General features: G+C 44.4%; 1 protein-coding gene across 2 annotated transcripts in view; it reads left to right on the top strand.

The window, feature by feature from the left end:
- CACNA1S (calcium voltage-gated channel subunit alpha1 S) overlaps positions 1-18,336 on the top strand; it is a 515,698-nt gene that overhangs the window by 478,040 nt on the left and 19,322 nt on the right. For both annotated transcript variants that reach the window (XM_063954963.1, XM_063954964.1), the window contains 5 exons: positions 5-101; positions 793-895; positions 12,049-12,150; positions 12,575-12,702; positions 15,434-15,565. In XM_063954963.1, coding sequence (XP_063811033.1) covers positions 5-101; positions 793-895; positions 12,049-12,150; positions 12,575-12,702; positions 15,434-15,565 — 562 coding nt within the window. The remainder of the gene's footprint in view (positions 1-4; positions 102-792; positions 896-12,048; positions 12,151-12,574; positions 12,703-15,433; positions 15,566-18,336) is intronic.

Here is an 18,336-nt window from a genome sequence, read left to right as displayed (position 1 = left end):
ACAGGGGACGAATCAAACATTTAGATGTTGTCACTCTTCTGCGAAGAATTCAGCCCCCTCTAGGTTTTGGAAAGTTTTGCCCTCACCGTGTGGCATGTAAGGTATGGAAAATATCTTGACTTGGAAAAAAGATGAACTTTGTAGTGCTTAAATTATCTAAATTATCAAATAAGATATTTTATCACTTGTGGTATATTCAATATGCTCTACCTGTATTATATTAAATTAGAAAATGTACTTGATTCAGGCATCTACCTTGTTTAGAAAAGCCTTACAACTTAATTATCCTGCTCATGTAAATTGTAAATGTGCAGGGCATCAACATACAGTACTGTATATGTATATTACCTGCTTTGATTCCTTTGCCAGTTGTGTCTTGCACAAAATCTGATATAATAAAAGCTGATCCTCATCTCTATGGGGGATATTCAAATGCTTTGCACGCCACTAGATGACACCCGACAGAGCCATTCTGGTGTTACTCTGTTCGGATGTGTACAGTTGCCGGTGTTGACCTTACTGTTTTGATGTTGTGTAATTTTGACGGGCTGGATTCAATTGATAAAAACAAAAAGCAACTTATGCTATGCAATATCTTGATATTTTCCATCCACTATTACTCAAACATATTCATCTTTTTAAAGCCTTATCAATTATAGAAACCAATTAATGTATAAATAATGTGCATTTGCACAAGCAATACTGCTGTATATAGTTTTAATATACCTTTAGGTATATTGGAAATATTTTACATGTATTATATCTACTATATGTCTTATACTTCTTTTATAGAGGTTGGTCAGTATGAATATGCCACTGAACAGTGATGGTACTGTCACATTTAACGCAACTTTATTTTCGCTCGTAAGGACAGCTTTGAAGATAAAAACTGAAGGTGAGATTATACATTTCTAATTTCAATACAAAACACTTATGCTAATATTATTCTGTCTACTATTCTTGCTATTCAACTTACTAAAACAGTACCATTTGACAGTGTTTCTTCAAAGCATCCAGGCTTAAGCCAGACAAAGCAGGCAAAATTGTGGGAGTGGATTATAAATGGAGGGAAACTAGAGTGAGCTGCCAGTAGCTTTCTATAGGTATGCACAGTAACTCTCACCCAGGCTGTGCATACATCACTAGCCTTCACTGTACCTCTGTTTGCAGCACAGGGGAACTACAGGTACATATAAATATCCAATTAAGCTGATGGGCATAACTGTAACTGCAACACGAATGGGGCAAAAAGTATCAACAGCAAGGATCAAGTTTCCTCTTAAGAACCTTATCTGCAAGTTCCATTTTTTGTAAACAAAACCGATGGACACAGCTGACGATCAAGAACTCTATATTCAATGCATACAGGATGAAAAGAACATCATGACTTGTCAGTAACACATCTACAGTAGATAGATGAATGAAATAGATGAATAGGGAAGCATGTATTGTAATTGCTTCAAATACCTAATGCAGAAGCAGGAAGGAGAAAACAGGTAATACTTAGCAGACAGAGGCTCATTCAGGTGCGGACGCAAAGTGACTAATGTATGTACATCGGATGATGTTTTCCTACTGCACATGTACCTGATCTGCAATGCGATTGCGGTTGCAGCGAGGAATGAATCACAAAGTGAGTAACCGGAAGACAGTGTCATGGCTGTTCAGACGCCATTTTCTGGGCATGTATAAATTAACAGTTGCAATCTTACTGCTGGGGAGCTCTCAAGATCCCTGCGACATGACCCGATTTGTGACAATGGTACAGATGTATCAGCAATTATGTGCTGTTGGACGCAAATGATGCGACTGCAGTGGGCTTCCCTATGCTCAGGTTAGCTTCTGTCCATATTAGCATATAATCGTAATTGCCTATGGCAAAAGATAGCAACAGCCGCAGCAAGAAATTATTTAGGTGTTCACATAGATAACAAACTTAACAGTAGTACCCAAAGTAGGAATGCAGCAAAAAAGGCAAACAAGGTATTAGCATGCATTAAGTTGGGAATTGATGCAAGGGATGAATGTTATACTCCCACTATATAAATCATTAATGAGGCCACATCTTGAATACTGTGTACAATTATGGGCACCATATTACAAAAAAGGATATCCTGGAACTAGAAAAGCTTCAGAGATGAGCAACCAAATTGATAAAGAGGATGGAGACTCTAGAATACGAGGAAAGGCTTTCTAGGCTAGGCATGTTTACATGGAAAAAAAGGAGATTAAGTGGGGACATGATTAACATTTACAAATATATAAGGGGTCAATACACAGAGCTAGTGGGGGATTTGTTTTTGGTAAGATCATCAAAAAGAACCCGTGGACACCTGCTTAGGCTGGAGGAGAGGAGATTTCATACACAGAGACGGAAAGGTTTCTTCACAGTAAGGAAAATATGTATGTGGAATTCCCTGCCTGAGAGAGTAGTAATGGCAGACTCGGTCACTACTTTTAAAAATGGGCTTGATAAATTCCTAATGGATAAGGATAGGATATACAGGGTTATGGTGGGTAAATCATGTACGATGATGATGATGATGATGATGATAATAATAATAAAACAGAGTTTTTTAGTTTACGGAGACCACTGACAGGTTGAACTCGATGGACAAATTGTCTTTTTTTAACCTCAGAAACTATGTTAGCTATGTATGTTAAGAACAACCGCACCTGAATGGCCCCCACAATGTCTTGAGCTAGTAGTCTGTATGCTTATAGATCATATTATTATTATCATTTAATTATATAGCGCCACATGGGATCCACAGCACCAAATTACAGAGTAAACAAATAAGCAAAACATGAAGACAGTGACTTACAGTTCAATACAATATAAGACAAGTAGAGGGTATATAAACATACAGTAGCTGCATCAGTAAACAGCACTGAAATAAGTATCAGGGTGGCAGAAAACCAAAGGATTTGGTGCCATCAAAGGGAGTATTGAAAAGAAGATAGGTTAAGTAAGAGACGTAAAAGCACATGAGGGAAGAGGACCCTGCTCATGAGAGCGGTGGCACACATGGGGTAGAAAGTGAGCGTGGGCCACAGAAGGCTTAGGATGAGAGACAGCTGGATTTGGTGAAGAATTGTGTCTTGAGAACCCGTTTGAAGTTTTGTAGAGAGGTGGAGAGTCTGAGTGGGAGTGGTAGAGAATTCCAGAAACAGGGAGCAGCACGTGCAAAATCTTGGAGGTAGAAGTGGGAGGAGATAATCAGAAGGCAGGAGAGGTGGAGTGCATTAGCAGAGCGAAGAGGACAGGCGGGAGTGTGAAGGGAGATAAAGTCAGAGATGTAACTGGGAGAGAAGTGGGTGAGGGCTTTGTAAGTGAGTGTGAGGAGCTTGAAATGGATTCTGAAGGGGAAGGGGAGCCATTGAAGGGCTAGTAAGAGAGGGAAGGTGAATGTAGTGTGTTTGGTAAGGAAGATGATCTGGGCAGCAGCACTGAGGATAGATTGGAGTTAAGAGATGTATGTGTTAGGGATGCCAGTCAGGAGGAGATTACAGTAGTTCAGTCTGGAGATGACCAGTGAGTGGATAAGGGTCTTAGTGGTATCCTGGGTGAGAAAGGGTCTGATCCTGGAAATATTTTTGAGATGAAAATGACAGGTTTGGGATAGGTGCTGAATGTGTGGTTTGAAGGAGAGGGAGGAGGCAATGGTTACTCCAAAACAGCACACTTGGAGGCTAGAGGAGATAGTAGTGCCATCTACTGTATAGATAAAGAAAATGTTGGAGGCAGGTTGTGCGGGAGGGTGGGAAGATGACCAGCTCAGTCTTAGACATGTTAAGTATAAGAAAGTGCTGGGACATCCAAGAAGCAATAGCAGAGAGACAGTTGGATACACCAGTGAGGAGAGAAGGAGAGAAGTCAGGGAAGGAAAGGTAGATTTGAGTATCATCAGCATAGAGATGATTTTGTAAGTCAGAAGAGCTAATGAGTTCTCCTAAAGAGAATGTATAGAGAGAGAAATGGAGAGGACCAAGAACAGAGCCTTGGAGTACATCTACAGTTAGTGGAAGTGGGAGGGAGGTGGAGCCATGAGAGGAGACAGAGAAGGAATGGTCAGAGAAGTAGGAGGACAGCCAGGAGAGGGCAGTATCATGCAGACCAAGGGAGTGAAGGATTTGCAGAAGGAGAGGGTGATCCACAGTGTCAAAAGCAGCAGAGAGGTCAAGGAGAATAAGCAAAGAGTAGTGACCCTTGGACTTAGCAGGTAGTAGGTCATTGCAGACTTTTGTGAGGGCAGTTTCAGTGGAGTGGAGAGGACGGAAGCCAGACTGGAATGGGTCAAGTAGTGATTGGGAGGAAAGAAAGGCAGTCAGGTGGTTATGGAGTTTGTAGGCAAAAGGAAGGAGAGAGATGGGTCGGTAGTTGGAGAGAGCGTGTGGATCAAGGGTAGGTTTCTTAAGAATCGGGGGAGATGAGTGCATGCTTGAAGGTAGAGGGGACAGTGCCTGATGAGAGGCAGAGATTGAGAAGGTGAGCAAGATGGGAGCAGGCAGAGAGAGGTGGCAAAAGAGGCGGGAGGGGATAGGGTCCAGTGGGGAAGTGGAGAGGGGTGAGGAACGGATGAGGGCCATGACTGCTTTACCAGATACATGGGAGAAAGATGTCAGAGTTGGTAAGAGGGAAGTGGAGGAGTGGTAAGGGATAAGAGGTGGCTGGTTGCTGATTTTCTGGTGGGATGTGATATCCTGACGTATGGAGTCAATTTTGGATGTGAAGTAAGTGGCAAATTCAAGAGCAGAGTGAGGGGGGAGACGAGGTGGGGGTAGGCAGAGGAAGAAGTTGAACTGGCAAAGAGGCGCCGGGGTTTGGAAGTCTGGGAGGATATGATGTTTTTGAAGTATGACTGTTTAGCGAGAGAAAGGGCAGCACTGAATGAAGAGCGCATAAGTTTCAAATGAAAGAAGTCTGCCTTAGAGCATGATTTCCTCCACTGTCGCTCAGCAGTACGTGAGCATTTTTGCAAATATCTGGTGCATTTGGTGTAGTCATGGGCAAAGTGATTCACTGAACTGAGTTGAGGCACATGACTCAGTTCCGTGGAGTGTCTCGAGTCAGTGTCTCGGCACGAGTCATGACTCATTTGTATTGGAATGTATTGCAGAGACAGTGCACATGATTCAGTGAGTTGCCAGAGAGACTCAGGGGGTCATTCCGAATTGATCGTAGCTGTGCTAAATTTAGCACAGCTACAATCATTCACACTGACACGCAGGGGGATGCCCAGCACAGGGCTACTCAGCCCCACATGTCAGTGCCGCCCCCCCCCCCCCCGCAGAAGTGCAAAGGAATCGCACAGCGGCGTGCCTTTGGGCTGCGTGTGACGTCACCCGTTTGGTCCGGCCACGCCTGCGTTGGCCAGACCGCTCCCACGAAACAGCGGACAAACACCGCCGTTCCGCCCCCTCCCACCCAGCGATCGCCTCTGCCTGATGATCGCAGCCCTGCTACGGCCTTCGCCCGTCTGGCATGCACCGGTGCACTGCGGCGCCGGCGCATGCGCAGTAGGGACCCGCTCGCTCGGCTGCGACAAAAAGCAGAATGACCCCCTCAGTGCTGGCAGACCAGTGCTGGTGACTCATGGAGGGAGTGACTCAGTCCTCTGGGAGATGGCTCAGCTAGTTATTCAGCTGCACTGATTGTGCAGTGCATCTGGGGGAGCCAGCTGCTTATGCACTGATTGTTAATAATATATTAACATAGATTCAGTGTTATGTTGATATATTATTAATAACCAATTATTGCATACTAGTTACTGAATATGCACATTACTTCTGGCTGAGGAGAGAAAGCTTAACAGCCATGAAACACATATCATTCAGTCACAATCACATTGAGCAGGAGCACTGAGCACTGAGCTGAGAGCACTGTACCACAGGGGCTCAACCTCCTGCAGTCTGCTGCATGAATCAGATCCGTCCTCTGAGTCACTGAGCCTACACAGTGTACAACTGTCTCGACTCACAGGCAGACTCAGGAATCAGGATGAATGAATCAGGCACAGCAGCGCAGCACTCACTGACTGGTGAGTCGTGACTGCTCCCTCGTCCCTACCAGTGGGTGTCGCCTGGTATTGCCGCTGGCCAATCACAACGACACACTGAGTCTCCTCCTTCTGGCTGAGCCTCTCTGCTGCAGCTGTCTTGACTCATTAAACTGTGAGTGTTTCGAATCATTCATACCTCCTGATGATTCGAGTCACTGTGTTGAGACAGAGAGTCAGTAGCCATCTCTAATTTGGTGTGCCAGGGTTGAAGTGTTGATCAGCGAGGGTGAATAGTAGTTGGGGGAGCGACAGAGTCAAGAGCAGAAGTAAGGGAAGCATTGTATAGGGATGTGGCTTGTTCAGGGCATGAGAGAGAGAGTATAGGAGAGAGAAGTGAGTCCAGTAGGGAGGATAGGGAAGTGGTGCCAATAGCCTCAGTGTTGCATTTAGTGATGGTAGCCTTAGGAGGTAGAGATGGAGTAGCAGAGAGATAAGTTATAGGAGAGCAGGTGGCGGTCGGAGAGGGGAAATGGGAAGTTGGAGAAAATAAGATTTTACTTACCGGTAAATCTATTTCTCGTAGTCCGTAGAGGATGCTGGGACTCCGTAAGGACCATGGGGAATAGACGGGCTCCGCAGGAGATAGGGCACTTTAAGAAAGCTTTGGACTCTGGGTGTGCACTGGCTCCTCCCTCTATGCCCCTCCTCCAGACCTCAGTTAGGGAAACTGTGCCCAGAGGAGATGGACAGTACGAGGAAGGATTTTTGTAAATCTAAGGGCGAGATCCATACCAGCCACACCAATCACACCTTATAATTTGTGATAAACTTACCCAGTTAACAGTATGAACAACAACATAGCCACGGTTCCACCGAAAAACTATAACATAACCCTTATGTAAGCAATAACTATATACAAGTCTTGCAGAAGAAGTCAGCACATGGGACGGGCGCCCAGCATCCTCTACGGACTACGAGAAATAGATTTACCGGTAAGTAAAATCTTATTTTCTCTAACGTCCTTGAGGATGCTGGGACTCCGTAAGGACCATGGGGATTATACCAAAGCTCCCAAACGGGCCGGAGAGTGCGGATGACTCTGCAGCACCGATTGAGCAAACAGGAGGTCCTCCTCAGCCAGGGTATCAAACTTATAGAACTTTGCAAAGGTGTTTGTCCCCGACCAAGTACCTGCTCGGCACAACTGTAATGCCGAGACCCCTCGGGCAGCCGCCCAAGAAGAGCCCACTTTCCTAGTGGAGTGGGCCTTAACCGATTTCGGTAACGGCAACCCTGCCGTAGAATGCACCTGCTGAATCGTGTTACAGATCCAGCGAGCAATAGTCTGCTTTGAAGCAGGAGCTCCAACCTTGTTGGCCGCATACAGAACGAACAAAGCTTCAGTCTTCCTGATTCTAGCCGTTCTGGTCACATAAATCTTCAAAGCCCTGACTACATCCAGGGACTCGGAATCCTCCAAGTCCCGTGTAGCCACAGGCACGACAATAGGTTGGTTCACATGAAAAGATGAGACCACTTTTGGCAGAAAGTGAGGGCGAGTCCTGAACTCTGCCCTATCCACGTGAAAAACCAAGTATGGGCTTTTATGTGATAAAGCCGCCAATTCGGAAACACGTCTTGCCGAAGCTAACGCCAACAACATGACCATTTTCCACGTGAGGTATTTCAACTCCACAGTTTTGAGTGGTTCAAACCAAGGTGACTTGAGGAAACGTAACACCACGTTAAGATCCCAAGGCGCCACCGGAGGCACAAAGGGAGGCTGAATATGCAGCACTCCTTTCACAAAGGTCTGTACTTCAGGAATAGAGGCCAATTCTCTTTGAAAGAAAATGGATAAGGCTGAAATCTGGACCTTTATGGACCCTAATTTTAGGCCCAAAGTCACTCCTGTTTGAAGGAAGTGAAGTAGACGGCCCCAATGGAATCGGCATCTTTGAATCGGCATCTCCCGTCCACTGTCGGGTCCACAAGAGCCGCCTAGCAGAAATAGACATAGCATTTATTCTGGAGCTTAATAAACAAATGTCTCTCTGAGCATCCCTCATATACAAGGCAGCATCTCTGATATGCTCTATGGTCATTTGAATGGCGTCCCTATCTAAGGTATCAATTTCCGTAGATAAGGAATCTGCCCATGCCACAACCGCACTACAAACCCAGGCCGACGCCATAGCCGGTCGAGCAATAGTACCGGAATGATTGTAAATGTGCTTTAAGGTAATTTCCTGCCTGCGATCAGCAGGTTCCTTGAGGGAAGCCGTATCCTGAGAAGGCAGTGCCACCTTTTTGGACAAACGTGTCAGCGCCTTGTCAACTTTTGGCGAAGATTCCCAGCGTATCCTATCAGTTTGTGGAAAAGGATACGCCATGAGAATCCTTTTGGGAACTTGTGGTCTCCTATCCGGAGATTCCCAAGCCTTTTTGCACAAGTCACTTAATTCAAATGAGGATGGAAAAGTGACTTCAGGCTTTTTCCCTTTATACATGTGTACCCTCGTGTCAGGGACAGGGGGTTCCTCAGTAATATGCAAAACCTCTTTAATGGCAATAATCATGTACCGTATACCCTTAGCCACCTTCGGCTGTAATTTTGCATCTTCATAGTCGACACTAGAGTCAGTATCTGTGTCGGTATCTGTGTCATCGATCTGGGATATGGTGCGCTTCTGAGACCCCGAAGGACCTGGCGCCCCAGGGATAGGCATGGACTGGCTACCTGACTGATCCCTAGCTTCTGCCTTGTCTAATCTTTTATGCAATAGATTGACATTTGCATTCAAGACATTCAGCATATCCACCCATTCCGGTGTCGGCGTTGCCGACGGCGACCTGACATTCAAGCACTCCCCCTCCACATTAAGCGAGCCTTCCTCGTCAAACATGTCGACACACGCGTACCGACACACTTCACACACACACAGGGAACCACTTTCCTGAAGACAGTATCCCTGTCAAGGCCCTTTGGAGAGACAGAGAGAGAGTACGCCAGCACACACCCCAGCGCAATAACCCTGGAGACCAACACAAAATGTTTTTCCCCAGCAGCGCTGTATAATATGTAAACCGCCAATTATGTGCCCCCCCCCCCTCTCTTTTAAGCACCCTTTCACCGTGTGTAAGCAGGGGAGAGTCCGGGGAGCTTCCTCTCAGCAGTGCTGTGGAGAGAAAATGGCGCTGGTGAGTGCTGAGGGAGAAGCTCCGCCCCCTCGGCGGCGGGCTTCTGTCCCGCTCAAACTTAGTAAAATATGGCGGGGGCTCTTTTATATACATGTACAGAGCCCACCTGTACATGTATATAGTCTTTTTGCCATGCAGAGGCTTATATTGCTGCCCAGGGCGCCCCCCCTGCGCCCTGCACCCTTACAGTGACCGGAGTATGTGAGGTGTATGGGAGCAATGACGCACAGCTGCAGTGCTGTGCATTACCTCAGTGAAGCTGAAGGCTTCTGCCGCCTGACGACTTCTGTCTTCTGTACTTCTAGCTCTGTGAGGAGAACGGCGGCGCGGCTCCGGGGGTGGACGCCCAGTAAGAACCTGCGTTCACCCCCTCTGGAGCTAATGGTGTCCAGTAGCCGAGGAAGCAGAGCCTATCTTTGACAAGAAGGTCTGCTCCTCTCTCCTCAGTCCCTCGATGCAGGGAGCCTGTTGCCAGCAGTGCTCCCTGTGAAAAAGTAGTAAAAGGTAGAAAAAAAAAATCCAAACAAAAATGCTTCTAGGCAGAGAACTCTGGAGAGCTCTCTGCAGTGCACCCATCTTGCTCTGGGCACAGTGTAAAAACTGAGGTCTGGAGGAGGGGCATAGAGGGAGGAGCCAGTGCACACCCAGAGTCCAAAGCTTTCTTAAAGTGCCCTATCTCCTGCGGAGCTCGTCTATTCCCCATGGTCCTTACGGAGTCCCAGTATCCTCAAGGACGTTAGAGAAATCAGAAATATCACAGCAATGAGTGAAGACCAGATCCAGTGTACTCCCATTCACATGTGAGGGGGAGGAGGTCCACTGGGAGAGACCGAGTGTAGACATAAGTTTAAGGAGTTTAGAGGCAGAGGATTTTGTGGGGATATCAATTAGGATGTTGAAGTCGCCTAAGATAATGGAGGGCGTGTCAGAAGAGAGGACATGAGGAAGCTAGGAAGCAAAGTTTTCAAGGAATTTGGAGGGTATACCAGGGGAGGGAGGCGGTAAATAGCAACTACTCGTAGATGGACAGGTTGAAAGAGGCGTATAGCATGGACCTCAAATGTAGAGAATGTAAGGGATGTTTCTGGGGGGATGCGTTTGTAAGAGTAGCTAGAGGGTAAAAGCATCCCAACACCACCGCCTAGACGACCTCCAGGTTGGGGTGTATGTGAGAATGTGAGGCCCCCAGCAGAGAGAGCAGCAGGAGAAGTGCTGTCACAGAGAGTAATCCAGGTTTTTGTAATAGCCAGGAGATGCAGGGAGTTGAAGATGAAAGTTCATGGGTGGGGACCAGTTTATTACAAACAGATCTGGCATTCCATAGGGCACAGGATAGGTGGAGTGAGTTTGAGGGAGAGATGCAAATGAGATTATCATGGTTGCTGTAGCGTTGAGGTGATATTGATTGGATGGAAGGGATAAAGCGGGCATAGTGTTAGTGCAGGCTTCTGTGCTAAGAGGGGAAACTGCAGGAGGAGGGCAGGGAGGGAATGCAGTGTGATGTAGATGGAGAAGGGGTGAGGTGACAGAGAATAAAGGGAGGGAACTAGGCTGAGTGGTGGGGTAGTAGGACCATGGTGGAGCAGAAGTTACTGAAAGTGTGGTGACAGGAAGAGAGGAGGGGAAGGGAGGGAGAGGGGTGGATAGGAAACAGAGAAGGGGAGAGAGTAGGAGATGTAGTAGACTAGGGGGGAGGGATAGATGTGGATGGAAGGTGCAGAAGAAAGAATTAGGTAGACAAGGGGTGATGGGTAGGGTTGATGTAAACCTGGACATAGTGTTGGTGAGGTAAATGGGTGTAAAAAAGCCCCCCAATAACGAAATATTGGAAGAGAATAGAGATAGAGCAGTAGAATTGAAGGAGTTCAGGTAAAAGTAAGGTGTTGTGTATTATAGTCGAAATTAATTGATTTACAAGTGAAACTTAAAGTGAAGATTAGAAGATTGCATAAATTCAGTTTTAAAATAGACTGCTAAAATTGAGAGTGGTTGTGAGAGTAGGGAGAAAGCAATAGTAATTCAGACAGGACTTACAAGAATATATTAAAGCAAAATTACATTGGTACAGGTGAGAATTCAGATGTTTTTGGTAAGCTATGGAGTAGTTTGATGTGTAGAGTAACTGGACTCACATTTGTTTGAAAGCTGTCCTTCAGTGGTTCAAATTATGGGTTGACTGTTGTCCTTCTGTTTTCCTTCAGTCTAACGTCGGCGTAACATCGTAATTATGTTTAAAATTGTAGTTATCCTGTGAATAATGTGCTTTGAATTAATGGACACAAGCCTATCGCCACAAGCCTCCCTAATGCTCTTTGGGCGGGATTCAATTCTTTTCACCCCTTTTCATACCCGTTCTGTTTCTGCCCTCTGGGACATTGTATCATTATTTCAGCTCGCTACCCCCGAAGTAGCGAGGCACCCAACCCTTTACACAGCTAAACTTGATTGCTATGGGCGCAATATGCGCGATAACGGAGATCATTATAGAAAGGAAATTTTGGCGTGATATATCATTTGAATCTCACCCTTTAAGTTATGTTGTATAGAAGCCACTTGTTTGCATGGGAATAATACGGTATGTCATATTCCTACAACAGAGATTCATCCAGATAATACATATTAATATAAGTTTTGGTGAAAGGCAAAATGTGAACTTCCTGATTAAACATCCCAGAGACACAATAGTCTTACATCTCTCCAGCGTCATCATTGATAAAAGGGAGTACGGTCCCTGAAACGTCAACCGCACATACACCTGCCTTTGTGTGTTTTATTTTTACTTGCCAGGATTGCCAATTACGGTTTTCTTTTATATATATATATATATATATTACTGTTCATGTAGGTAATTTTGAACAGAGCAATGAAGAGCTGCGGATGATTATAAAGAAAATATGGAAAAGAACGAGTATGAAACTCCTGGATCAGGTGATCCCACCAATTGGAGGCAAGTATGCTTTTGAGCTCAATACCTACATATGGGATGCAGTTAATATACCGGCTGTTAGGATCCCAGTGTTCAGGAAACTGGCGTCAGAATTCCGACAAAGTGGGGTATTCCCACTTGGATGGTGGGTCCACTCCACCAACCGAGTGTGAATATAACCTGTGGTGAGTGAAGCGAGCCACCTGGCCCTTAGCGTGACGTGCGCAGCGAGCCTGCAGGGAGACTCGCTGCTGGAATTCCGACAGACGGGATGCCACTGTCGGTATACTGACAGCCACCATCCCGTCTGCTGGTAAATCGTACGTATTGCTTACATATTTATAATAAATATAACTGCTTATTGTATCACAATATATTATGTTTTATCCTATATCTATGTTACTCTATCAGTCATTTTACATTAGTTTGATTTTTCGTCCCAAAGATGATGAGGTTACCGTCGGTAAGTTTTATGCCATTTTCCTGATACAAGAACATTTCCGAAAGTTCAAGAAACGTCAGGAAGAGTATTACGGATATCGGCCTAAGAGAAGTAACAATGTGGAGATCCAGGTAAATTACTATTTTTGCTCTAATGTTATGGGATGAAGAGGCTAAATGCCTCCTCCCTATCAAAGCCCACTAATTTCCACTACTAATGACTGTTTCAGCACCATTTAATGCTATATAATTAATTTGTACTTCTACAACATCCTAACTCTCAGTATTACAATTTACCCCCAAATTCGTCATCAACTGGTCACCACACAGAAATCGGAAGCCAATTAAATAAATATAAAAAAAATCTAAATCTGTAATAGAGATGAGCGGGTTCGAACCCCCCCCGAACTTCACGTGGTTTACACGGGTCCGAGGCAGCCTCGGTTCTTCCCGCCTAACACGCAAAGCCTGAACGGGGGAAAACGTCATCATCCTGCTGTCGGATTCTCGCGAGATTCAGATTCCATATAAAGAGCCGCGTGTCGCCGCCATTTTCACTCGTGCATTGTCGATTGAGCAGAGAGGACGTGGCTACGTTCTCTGCCTGAAAAGCTCAATATCTGTGCTCAGTGTGCTGCATTGTGGGGACCAGTATATAGTAGTACAGTGGTGCATTGTGGTGACCACCAGTATATAGTAGTACAGTACAGTTGTCCATTGCTGTATCTTGCAGCTCCGTGTCAGACTCAGTTCTATTCTCCGGAACAGTGCTCAATATCTGTGCTGCATTGTGGGGACCAGTATATAGTAGTACAGTGCTGCATTGTGGTGACCACCAGTATATAGTAGTACAGTACAGTTGTCCATTGCTGTATCTTGCAGCTCCGTGTCAGACTCAGTTCTATTCTCCGGAACAGTGCTCAATATCTTTGCTGCATTGTGGGGACCAGTATATAGTAGTACAGTGCTGCATTGTGGTGACTACCAGTATATAGTAGTACAGTACAGTAGGCCATAGCGTTATCTTGCAGCTCCATGTCAGACTCGGTTCTATTCTCCGGATCAGTGCTCAATATCTGTGCTGCATTGTGGGGGCCAGTATATAGTAGTACAGTGCTGCTTTGTGGTGACCACCAGTATATAGTAGTACAGTACAGTAGGCCATAGCGTTATCTTGCAGCTCCGTGTCAGACTCAGTTCTATTCTCCGGATCAATGCTCAATATCTGTGCTGCATTGTGGGGACCAGTATATAGTAGTACAGTGCTGCATTGTGGTGACCACCAGTATATAGTAGTACAGTACAGTAGGCCATAGCGTTATCTTGCAGCTCCGTGTCAGACTCAGTTCTATTCTCCGGATCAATGCTCAATATCTGTGCTGCATTGTGGGGGCCAGTATATAGTAGTACAGTGCTGCTTTGTGGTGACCACCAGTATATAGTAGTACAGTACATTTGTCCATTGCTGTATCTTGCAGCTCCGTGTCAGACTCAGTTCTATCCTCCGGATCAGTGCTCAATATCTTTGCTACTTTGTGGGGACCAGTATACTACAGTACAATAGTCCAGTGCTGTTCTCGCTGCTCAGTGTCAGTTCTCCGTAGTATCATCGGTGATCAGTATAATCAGTTCTCAGTATAGTCAGTGCGCTGTTAGACGTGCGCCCGTTTTCCGCCATTAGTGTATTGGGATTTAGACAATTGATGACGTTATTGTGTCCCCGGTACAAAATCCCATCTAGATTCCATTTCACTAGGCAGGCGATAGCGAGATTTTACCAATTAATATCAGTGATTTATAATTATTACAGTGATCTTGCCAAATAATTCCAGTGATTTTGTAATTTTCTTCCAGTGATTTGGACCAATAATACCATTGATTAGAACGAATAATTCCTGTGATTTTGTCATTTTCTTCCAGTGATTTGGACTAATAATTCCATTGATTAGAACAAATAATTCCTGTAATATTGAGGTGTTTGTGTCACTTAGCTTAGCCATCCAGCGACCACAGTGCACCTCTTTTTCTCTTTTCTTTGCATCATGTGCTGTTTGGGGACTATTTTTTTAAGTGCCATCCTGTCTGACACTTCCGTATATGTCCAGTGGTACTGCCATTTGATATAATTCCCGACATTACTGCCATTTAATTCCAGTGATTTTGTCATTTTCTTCCAGTGATTTGGACCAATAATACCATTGATTAGAATGAATAATTCCTGTGATATTGAGGTGTTTGTGTCGCTTTGCTTAGCCATACAGCGACCAGAGTGCACCTCTTTTTCTCTTTTTTTTGCATCATGTGCTCTTTGGGCCCAAATTTTTTTAAGTGCCATCCTGTCTGACACTGCAGTGCCACTCCTAGATGGGCCAGGTGTTTGCGCCGGCCACTTGGGTCACTTAGCTTAGTCATCCAGCGACCTCGGTGCAAATTTTAGGACTAAAAATAATATTGTGAGGTGTTCAGAATAGACTGGAAATGAGTGGATATTATGGTTATTGAGGGTAATAATACTATAGGATCAAAATGAACCCCAAATTCTATGATTTAAGCTGTTTTGAGGGGTTTTTGTAAAAAAACACCCAAATCCGACAAAAATTTTTAAGGGAGGTTTTGGCAAAACGCTTCCGCGGAACCGAATCCAAAACCAAAACACAAAACCCGAAAAATTTCCGGTGCACATCACTAATCTGAAGCAAGTCCCACCTTGCCTTACTGTATTCTTTTCGTAACAAAAACAAAGCACTTATTAAACATTGTTCTCATTTGGAAATTGAAAGCTTTAAAAAAAAATATTTGAAGTAAATCAACCTTTATCACTACAGTTTTATGATGTATAATAAACTTTCACAATCTGCTTCAGGCTGGTTTGCGCACTGTGGAAGAAGAGGAAGGGGAAGGTGAACTACATCGCGCAGTTTCTGGTGATCTAACCGCAGAGGAGGAATTGGAGAGAGCAATGGTGGAAGCAGCCATTGAGGATGGAATTTATCGGGTGAGAGATAGCAGCAGTATTACAAATGAACTGTACAGTTGGAGAGGTAGCACATCATGAAAAAAATTAACTCAAAATCTGCCTACAGCTTTTGGCTCAAAATGCATAAACAATTCAATATAGAAGCAGTGATGGACATAAAGATTTTAGCACACCTGTGTAACAAGACATGTTTGGGACTTTTCACTACCCAACATTACTATACCACACATGGGGCAGATGTCTTAACCTGGAGAAGGGATAAAGAAGTGATAAACCAGTGATAAGTGCAACGTGATAACGCATCAGCCAATCATTATGGATGTGGAAAATTACATAAACTGGCTGGCTGGTGCAGTATCACTGCTTTATAACTTATTTATCCCTACTCCAGGCTTAATACATCTGCCCCATTTTGTGCAAAAAGGCCAGTAACCCCTAATGCACCTGCCTTCCCCATTTGCTGTTAATTGATTGAATTATTTAAATGCATATAAGTTGCAAAAAACCTTTAATCTGATCTATGCCTTCCTGTCTTGATTTTATTAGTTTGTTTTTTATTGTTTTGTTTGGTTTAGAATTCATACTTGCATTTATTTAATTATAAAGTACTTTGGGGCCTATTTACTAGAGTAATGGGTTCTACATACTTGGCGATGTCAGCGATTTGGACAATGATCGATCTGAATGATTATCGTTATCGCCTAAATTGACTTGCATTGAAAAATGATGGAAAACCGACGATGAACGACCGTGGGGACGTGCATCGTTCATCGTCGGTGCATCCACACTAAACGATATGAACGATATATCGTTCATTTCTGAATTATATCGTTTATATCGCCCGTGTGTAAGGCCCATAGGTTTGAGGGATATCCCCCCAAAATGCCTATTTTGAGAGGATATCCACAATTTAACGCTGACTGAAAATTGAGGGGTCTCCAGTTTTTGCTTGCAGAAGCAGCCCACATACGTAAGCCTCTATGGAGGCTGCTTTTTTGTTGTATTTACCATGCTTGGCTATAATAGCTAATGCCATCTCCAGATGGGAGAGGGATCAGTTGGATCCCTTCTCTGTACTCTTCACTTGAACATGGATGGTCAGCAGATTGCCCATAATAAAATTATAAGAAATACATTATAATTACAGGGTCTAGAACCCAATAGTTAAGATATATGCATGTGAACCAGAAAAAAATATGTTGAGGGTCATCTTTCCTTTTCAAGTATAACTTGAATATACAGTTTAATGTTGTGACCAAATTAACAGTAAAAGGCATCAAAGCTGCATGGCTGAAGTGAGAGTGGAGACTATAAAGTGAAGCTCTGAGAACCAGGTTATATGCAGAACCCCCAAAGAGTGAAGCACTGGTAAGAACCCCTGGACAGAGTAACACTCCTTACCCATTTTCACGCATGTCTCCTCACACAACACCCTGACTGCAGTACCACTATTGTGGCTAAAATGTCCACTATGAGGTCCACACAGTCTCCTGGCCAACTCAGCTCCAGTCTCCAAGTCCTACATCTGTCAGGATGTCAACCTGCCCCATCTTATTCAGTAGTTATCTGTCAAGACCCACACTTTAAATGGACATACTGACTGAAATAACTTTTGGTTAGTGAATTATTAAATAATACATTAATTCGGCACAGAGTAACAGAAGCCAATACTGAGTTTGGGAGCAGACAATTACCCTTTAATGTGCTAGAGTAACATCTCTACTTCTAAATTGTCCCCATTAACCATATGCCCTAAACCCCATAAGTGCTCCATACAGTCTCCTGTCATACTGTAGCCTACTATAAGTCATTATTGCCCACAGCTTAGACATCCTTCTGCTTCCAGATCCCATTGTTTACATCCACCTTCTACAGTACAATTCTTGCTCCAGTCCTCACTGTCCTGATCCATTAATCTTTCATACATCCCCACAGCCTCCCTGAGTGCTCCATACAGAACTCTTCCATGGGAGTATGTCTTGTGGTTCGCACATGCCTGTGTTAAGAAAGTTAGGTGGATTGGGGATTTGGCTGTGGACAGTTTATACTGCAGTACTGTGTAGATAGCTGGGATTATAATATAACAGGTGGAGCTTCACCAATTCTCATGCAAATGTATCAGAATCAATGTACTGTAGGCAATGTGGCTTATTCAGAGGGATAGAAGCCATTGCAGGACATGAACTGAATGTATGAATGCCTGTGTAGCCTTACCACCTGATAGGTTGTAACTACCTTTTTTTTATTATTCTGCAATATCTCTTGCAATTCTTCACAAATAGTAATATAGATTTCATCCAAAAGCGGTTTATTACAAATTAAGTTAACAAAGAGTTGTAAAAGAAGTTGTTTATCTTTTACATGGGAGGTAATATACAGTAACTATATTGCATAAGCAGTTGAAACTTTGTTTCAAATAGAACATTGACATTGAAGTCTTCATACATTTTTTGCCTTAAGCCTCAAATCACTACTGGTGGGGAACACTAATTATTTTTCTGTCTAACTGGAGAATGGGGTTTACCCACAGTACACTCTCTTTCCCATGTCATGAGACTACTAGGTGTCAGCGAGACAGATGGTAAGTTAGTACTTGGCCAGGCCAATGCTTCCCTCTGTGGACCATGATCCAGACACTGGCTCCAATAGGGGGCTATAGCTAATCTGCCCTACCCCATGGCCTCACAGTAGAGTGCCCACTGTAACCACCAACCTGGCCTCTGGAACATTGGAACATAACCTAACCCCCCAGCCCAGGGACATGCACTACCTGCCCTACCACCATGCCC

The sequence above is a fragment of the Pseudophryne corroboree genome, chromosome 2 (genome assembly GCF_028390025.1).
Source record: "Pseudophryne corroboree isolate aPseCor3 chromosome 2, aPseCor3.hap2, whole genome shotgun sequence".
NCBI lineage: Eukaryota > Metazoa > Chordata > Amphibia > Anura > Myobatrachidae > Pseudophryne > Pseudophryne corroboree.
Note: the sequence above shows the minus strand (reverse complement) of the source record. Positions and strands in the feature narration are given on the sequence as shown.